Source organism: Austrofundulus limnaeus, unplaced genomic scaffold (genome assembly GCF_001266775.1).
Source record: "Austrofundulus limnaeus strain Quisiro unplaced genomic scaffold, Austrofundulus_limnaeus-1.0 Scaffold725, whole genome shotgun sequence".
Lineage (NCBI taxonomy): Eukaryota > Metazoa > Chordata > Actinopteri > Cyprinodontiformes > Rivulidae > Austrofundulus > Austrofundulus limnaeus.
In genome coordinates this window covers 170427-177566 of record NW_013953127.1, presented here as the reverse complement: position 1 = coordinate 177566, position 7140 = coordinate 170427, and the positions used below count along the sequence as shown (strand labels likewise).

General features: G+C 37.7%; 1 protein-coding gene across 2 annotated transcripts in view; it reads right to left on the bottom strand.

The window, feature by feature from the left end:
- Positions 1-1720: 1720 nt before the first annotated feature.
- LOC106532178 (vesicle transport protein GOT1B) overlaps positions 1721-7140 on the bottom strand; it is a 10426-nt gene continuing 5006 nt past the window's right edge. Inside the window, exon 5 of one of the 2 annotated variants that reach the window (XM_014028196.1) lies at positions 1721-3632. In XM_014028196.1, the coding sequence (XP_013883650.1) occupies positions 3594-3632 (39 nt within the window). In that variant the 3' untranslated portion in view covers positions 1721-3593. The remainder of the gene's footprint in view (positions 3633-7140) is intronic. The other variant, XM_014028197.1, reaches the window with a different exon arrangement.

The window sequence follows — 7140 nt, the reverse complement described above, 5'->3', positions numbered from 1 at the left end:
GGCTGATGCTGAGTTGAGTTGTGGCCGTAGCGCAGCAGGCTTGCGCTTCGGGTAGATTCTCGCACCAGGTGCGCACGCACCCTCGCTAGCTGGGAAGGTGTTCATATGTGTCAACCCATTTGGACATTTACCTGTCTAATGAGCCTCAAAAATCTATATTTTTACTAAAAATCCGTAGGCTACTACTTGTAGCCGCGCGTGGGGGTCTGTCCGTGGAGATGACAGCACCTGTTGTAACGCAGGAGCAAAGGAGAGCAGAAAAAGTGGATAACGTAATGTTTATTGTTTTTTGTTTTTTTTAAACGTCCGTTCAACGCCGTGTTCAACTAAATAGACAACAACTAACCAGACTTCAACATCACATTCAGGAGATGTCTGTAAATTTCAGGAAAATCTCAGGCTTTGGTTATCCTGTGCGAATGCGCCACATAAAACAATGTCACTCCACTACTTATTTAGACAGTTTTCTCACTCATTCTCCATTTAATGTATAGTTTTCCTGCATCTAAAAATCATTTCGGATCCCACAGAGAGGAATCTGAGAATATCACGCGCTGGACACATTTACATCTATTTTACAGATTTATATGGAGGTGTGTCAGGGGAGGTTTCTCACGTGCGCTCAGTTCCACGGTCGTTGGGATGTATAAAGGAAAGGTTCGCAGGAACCTGCGTACGCATGGATTTATACATCTGTGAAAGATATTTTTACACTTTATCATTTTTTATATTTGATCCTTTGCATTAATCAATTGTWTTAAATGTCTTTCATGAATGAATGAAGCTTTGTCTGTTCTTGGCTGAGAACAGGCCTTAGTAAGCTGCCATAATTTTCATCTCTGCAGCTTTGAGCTGCACTAACTACTCCTAGATCACCACCATGTGGACAAGTACCGTAAAACACAACACTGATTCCATTTTACTGCTGTTGAACCAGCAATCATAATAATCAATTTCTGGCTATCTGTCAGCAAAATATCTCATAAAACACAAGACCCAAAAATATATCTTAGAAAGCTACTATTTCACAAAATAGGTTTGTCTTCTTATGCTAAAATTAGTTTATAGCTACTTTTTGCTCTTGGCTGCTTTTACTTTTATTRTTCGGAGATAAAAACTACCTTACCATTTTGCTTTTTTTTTTTTTAGCTTGTCATTAATATGACTTCACTTACCAGTTATACTGTATATTGTTTTAGCTTTAAGCTTGTGTTTTGTTTCAGCTTTAACAACAGTTTCAGYTTCATCAAATTTTAGCAGTCATTGAGCGTTCACACTGTAATTTGACAAAAGCAGGCAGATTTTCTGGTTCCATTAGATTTGATCTCATAGTTTTAGATGTTTTTTGTTATACTATCCATTAATCTGTTTTTTTTTTTTTAAATCTGAAATCAGATCAAAAAGAGACCTATAAAGACTCCTCAGACTAAAGAAGTCTTTTGGATAAAAGATGAAATGTTTAAACAAAGCAAAATCTGTCCAGAGGACCTGCTCAACCTTGTTAGATTGACCTTTTATAGTTTTTTTTATAGTTGAATCATAATTCATAATCACTGTCTGAATGTTATTAATGCTCCCTTTTATTTATTTAATTTTTACTTTTGTCTGTTTCAAATTCTCACAGTGACCTTTGTTTTTTTCCCTTTCTTAAACTAAAGGGTACAAATTAATAAATCTGCTTCTGGTTGCATAAAAAACTATCAAACTTAATAAATCACCATGTGTAAAGGATTTTTATTTTATTTTATTTTATAGGAAAATTATTCACATAAGTGGCACAAAACTACTAGCAGTTGAACATTTAGGCATGGTAAAACATACTTAAATCTAATTATATACAGCTAATAGGGGTGCACCAAAAAAATTGTTTTACATCAGAATCGTGATTCTCATTTACAAAGATTCAGAATCGATTTAAAATGTCCCAAAATCGATTTTTATAAATAAAAAGATAAAGCAAATCCAAAGGCTGTCAGTCTCCATTCCTTAACTACATGAGACATCCCGACGTCATCACACAGCTGCTTCTGGAACATGAATGTGCAGAAAGCACCAAAACGAAGAGGAAACTACAGAACTGGAGGAAAGAGAGATTCAGCCAGCCCTGTCTTCGTTAAATGTTAAGATTTGGGCTCATTTTGTTTTTGTTTTTTTACTGAATGAGTCTGAGTTTGACATGAGCGAGGTGCGCGAGGTTTGCAAAATGAAGATGAAGTGCTTTGGGAACACGACAAATGGGTTCACATTATCAGTTCTGAATGAAAAATCGATTTTAAATTGAATCGTGGCCCCAAAAATCTAAATCCAATCAAACCGTGAGAGAGAAAAAGATTCCCATCCCTAACAGCTAATATTTTTCTCAGACCAAAGGAAAATAAAAGACAATCAATTTATAATTTGATTTTCTATAAAATAAATTCTGGCTCACGYCTAAAGATGTCCAGTTAGAAAGTTCTTTAAAAGAGCTGAGGGCTGTCAGGAATCAGGAAAACTATGAGTTACAGAAAATCAGGTTGGTTGTTTCCACCAGTGTGTTGGAAAAACCACAAGAAACAGGTAGACCAAGGAAAACATCAAAGCAACAGGACGAGTAGAGACGAGTCTGCTTTGGATGAGGAGAGACTGCCAGAACGTTCGTTTGGTTCTTGTCCARTGATGCCGTGGTGGTGGTGGTGGGCTGCAGAGGAAATGGAGCCCATGAATGGAAAGTAGTTGAAGGATGATGGTGCACTTGTCCACAAGCACAGTTCCGACATTTCTTCTTCGACCCACCAATCTCAGTTTGAACAGATGGAAACAGAAAAAAAAAAACCTCTGTAGAGTAGATCTGTTAATGCCATACCAAACTCTGAACTCAAAAAAAAGTATGTATATCTCTAATTTCTTTAAAAAAATAATCAACTCATTACAAGTAGTGTTTCCAGATTTTGATGAGAGGTTGYTTGAAGCCATTTTCCTGAGATCACCAAAGATTCATTAGAAATTCAGATGCTCAGAGTGAGTTACATTTATTAAAAATGATGCAGATGGTGACACTTTCTTGTTACCCTATTAGCTGACATGTTCCTTGGGGTTAGCTTCACAGCAGAAGCTAGCTGGCTAACTAAGAACACCAACCTTCCAGCACCACCATTAGCTCTGACTCGACCTCAGTATTAAAACACTCTGCAGTTTGTTGAGAAACATAAATACTAAATGACATGAAGTGAAATACATTTAAAAATAATTTATATTGAAGCACTTTTAGCCCACAAACAAAGAAAAACATCAGATCATTTAAAGACAGAAAAAGAAGTGTCAGAAAAACTGCGATGAGACAAAACATTTGTCCAGATAAAGTTAAAGCATTGGCACAGAAATATACCACAGTAYTTTTTGTCTGTCAGCTTCACAAAGTAGGCCAGATACTCGGAGTCTGATGAGAAGAGATGGAAAATATTTCCTGGGACCACCACCTGAGGAAGTCCATCAGAGACAGGTGGTGCGTCGCACAGGAGCCTCTGACCAGTGAATTACAAACAGGAACATTCTTTGGCTGCTGGAGAGGAAGGCCTGAACCATTTTCAACCTCTCCTGGGGACAAAAAGTCTCTATTATACCATCGAGTTGCTCTCACCCGCTTTGTCCACGTACTGAAAAAAAAAAGGAACAAAACAAAGGGTTACCTCACTTGTTGGTGAGATTAAACTGATATTTCCACATTAAACTTCAGAGGGTCTAAAGTGAAACATGCATGACATGAGGGGGACACACCACAGCTACCACATCAGATTTGGGCTCAATTTATGTGAATCTCAGCACTTTATACCCATTTCTGTGTTGGCTAAGCTCGATTAGCTGTGGCGGTTCTTGAACTAGATGGATTGCAGTTTCTTTAACAGTAGATTATAATAAACCCAACATGTTGAAATGAATTCCAGATGGGAACAGAGAAAATGAGCAGAGTGCAGCTGTGGTGTGAGCCACGTTTAGATGTTCTCATGGACATGAATAACAACACRGAGTTCAGTCCTTTCATTGAACTCCAGCTTTGCTCTACATAAATAACTTGGTGTACCACCTTTAATTTTATTATTACAGATTTTTTGCCACTTTAAATCATGCAGTCTTGTTTAAACTCCTGATCAAGCACTTTTTTGATTATCTTTCGAATCATGAGGAAGTTTTTGACTTTCTGAAGTTCCCTGTTGGACTTTGGCTGCTCTCTCAGTTTGAATTAGGAATTAAGTACCAACAAAAAGAGCCTCAAAAACAAATCATATATGCATTTAGCCACGTGTTTGTGTCTCATCATGCCTTCTAAATGACATGCAATTCTAACCACCTGCTTTGTGTCTTGGAATCAAACAATAATAAAACTAAAGTACATTTATCTRTATGACCATGATTCTAAGATTATAACAATGGTGCGTCTCATCACCATGCTCAAAGATCAGCTGCTTGAAATAAATGATGGTGGGTGGTGTGTGAGACAACATTAAGTCTGCATACTTTCTGGATTTAAGTCAAGGAAGTATATCTGAGATCATCACAGAAGCAYTGAAAACCTTGCTTCAGTTTCCTATAACCTACATGTGTGAWGCAGTGGTAGCAACCGAAAGAAGATTGTGGAGTAGACAGGACATTAGAAACATACGTTGAGTAGTCTTGTATCGCTCCCAAATGGAATCATTGCTGTTGGGGCGCTGCTGTGGTTTTTAGACCATAACTTGGTCTCAAAATTCTGCAACACCAAGGCCCAGTCCCATTGCTCAGTGTGCACCCTACGCCCCTCTGTGAAGTGTGGATTCAGTCAAAGTGCACATAAGTGTTCGAGTGCACAGATTACAAATGTGCAAAAACATTTAGAATTGGGACAGTACTGATTACGTCATCAAACACCGGTCGCTACTAGGCCAAATTTCAAATACATAAAAGCAAATATTTAAAGAAAGAAGCTAATTTTATCTCCTTCATGATTGAGTTTACACAATATATGCAATGTATTCACTTCTCTACTAAGCAGAAGGCAAAAAACATTACAATGTCTTGTTCACTTTTTGGAAGTCCTGATTTAACTTTGCCGTGATTGGTTCTTTTTTGTGGTGTAATCATTTTATTTAATGTTTATATTATTATTATTATTATTTATACATTTTTTTCCTCTTTTTTCATTTAGATTTCTTCATTCCCCCGGCAGCATTGTTATTTTTTGTACCATGTTCGAAAACGGTCACTGTTTTGGCAGCAATAAATTGTGGGTAATACACTTCACYGAAGTCCGTAAAAGTGCAGACTTTGCGGAAGGGCGGAAATAGTACCCAAAATGAGCGGGACGAAGGGATGTGGAGAACGTGGGACACACTATGCACTCAAACCCTTCAACATGAACGCGCATTTGAAGTGCACAAGGGCAGAACGAGGGTGGGAGTGTGGGTATTGGGACAGGGCCCAAATGTGCTATATTGACTAGAGGCGCTAACACATGCCTTTTCCTGTTCAGAGAGCGACCATATTGTTCAGGGCTAGGATTACTCGACAGTGTTGTAAGCTGGGCAAGCTGAATATGGTAAGCATGACACATTAGATTTAGGTTAGCACATCAGTGAAACTGAGTTTGCTATCGACAGCCAATATTTTGATTTGATATAAATGCTTGTCAGTAAAATATTACAATATCAGGCAAAAACATACTGCCAAGGTACACATGTATGCAATGAATGATGTTTCTAAAAGTCAGAGTTAACCAATGAAAAACTAATATTTATATATATTTATTTATTTATTTAATTTAACCTTTATTTAACCAGGTAGATCTTATTGAGATTAAAAATCTTTTTCAACAGAGACCTGGTCAAGAATGGCAGCAGCACACAGACCTGCAATGAATGATGTTTCTAAAAGTCAGAGTTAACCAATGAAAAACTAACATTTATATATTTTTATTTATTTATTTAATTTAACCTTTATTTAACCAAGTAGATCTTATTGAGACTAAAAATCTTTTTCAACAGAGACCTGGTCAAGAAYGGCAGCAGCACACAGACATTACAAAACTCAATATGCAAGCAAATATTTATCAAGGCTAGATTTCTGTGTAAATCTAGCCATGATAAATTGTTTATTTTGACAACCAATCCCGTCCAATACGCTGTTGTGCTCATAGCACAGCAGTCAATTTTCTGAAGCATGAGTGACACCTCTAAGCCTACASCTCACTGGCGCCACCATTATGAAAGAGAAGTCCAGAGGAAGACAGCTGGTGTCAGTGGTAAAATAATACTTTTATTCTTTGGAGAAACTAAGTTCATTTGCAGCCCAGGTTTCAAATCAACAAATCATGTCCGTGTTCAAGAAAAACAAACAACATAAAACAAATGATTATCGTCTAAAATTAGGAACTGACTGTTTGAAGCTTCTTTTTGTGYTTTTTTACTCCCACGGTACGTTGACAAGTGGTGACAGAAAAGTGTTTTTGGTRCATGATTATCTGCCGTTTGGTTGAAAAGAATGTGTGACTTTCAGCAGCACGACATGCTTTAATAAATAAACTTTATGTGTGTGCATCCTTACTGTTTTCTAATCTTGAGAAAGTTGATTTTAAGYAGTCTCTTTAGAGTTAACAGACATTTTCAACAATCACCTAGGTTTGCACAGAATTCTTGGCTGTATTTCTCTCCTCCACCCTCTTTAATCAAAATATAAGTGCTCCCTTTTGGTGTAGCATACTCTCCTCTGAGCCAAAGTTAGGGTGTAAAAAAAGCAACAGCACCTCCTATAGTTACATATAAGGCGGTTTCAGGCAGGGGAGCCGTTAGCCTGGCCCTTGCCTTCCTACGCTGCTCCGCACAATTCTAGTTTCCCTTCACTGCTCCGTCTGGCATTTCTCCCATAGACAAGGATTTCACTGGCAGATTTTTAGCCGGGCCAATCAGAGAACAGAACGTCAATTTTCTGCGCAGTGTCTGCTTATAGTTTATTTTACCTGGGCCAATCAGCAAACAGAAGGAGTAGTTTTGAATGACGTCGATTTTCTGCACAGTGTTTGCTAGTTATTTTATCATACGGCAGTGGAGGAAGTGAATGAAGCCAGTCTGTGTTGATAAGGCTTCCAAATTAAATTAAATTTGTCTGACAAAGCAGCAGCTCTCATTTACAGTC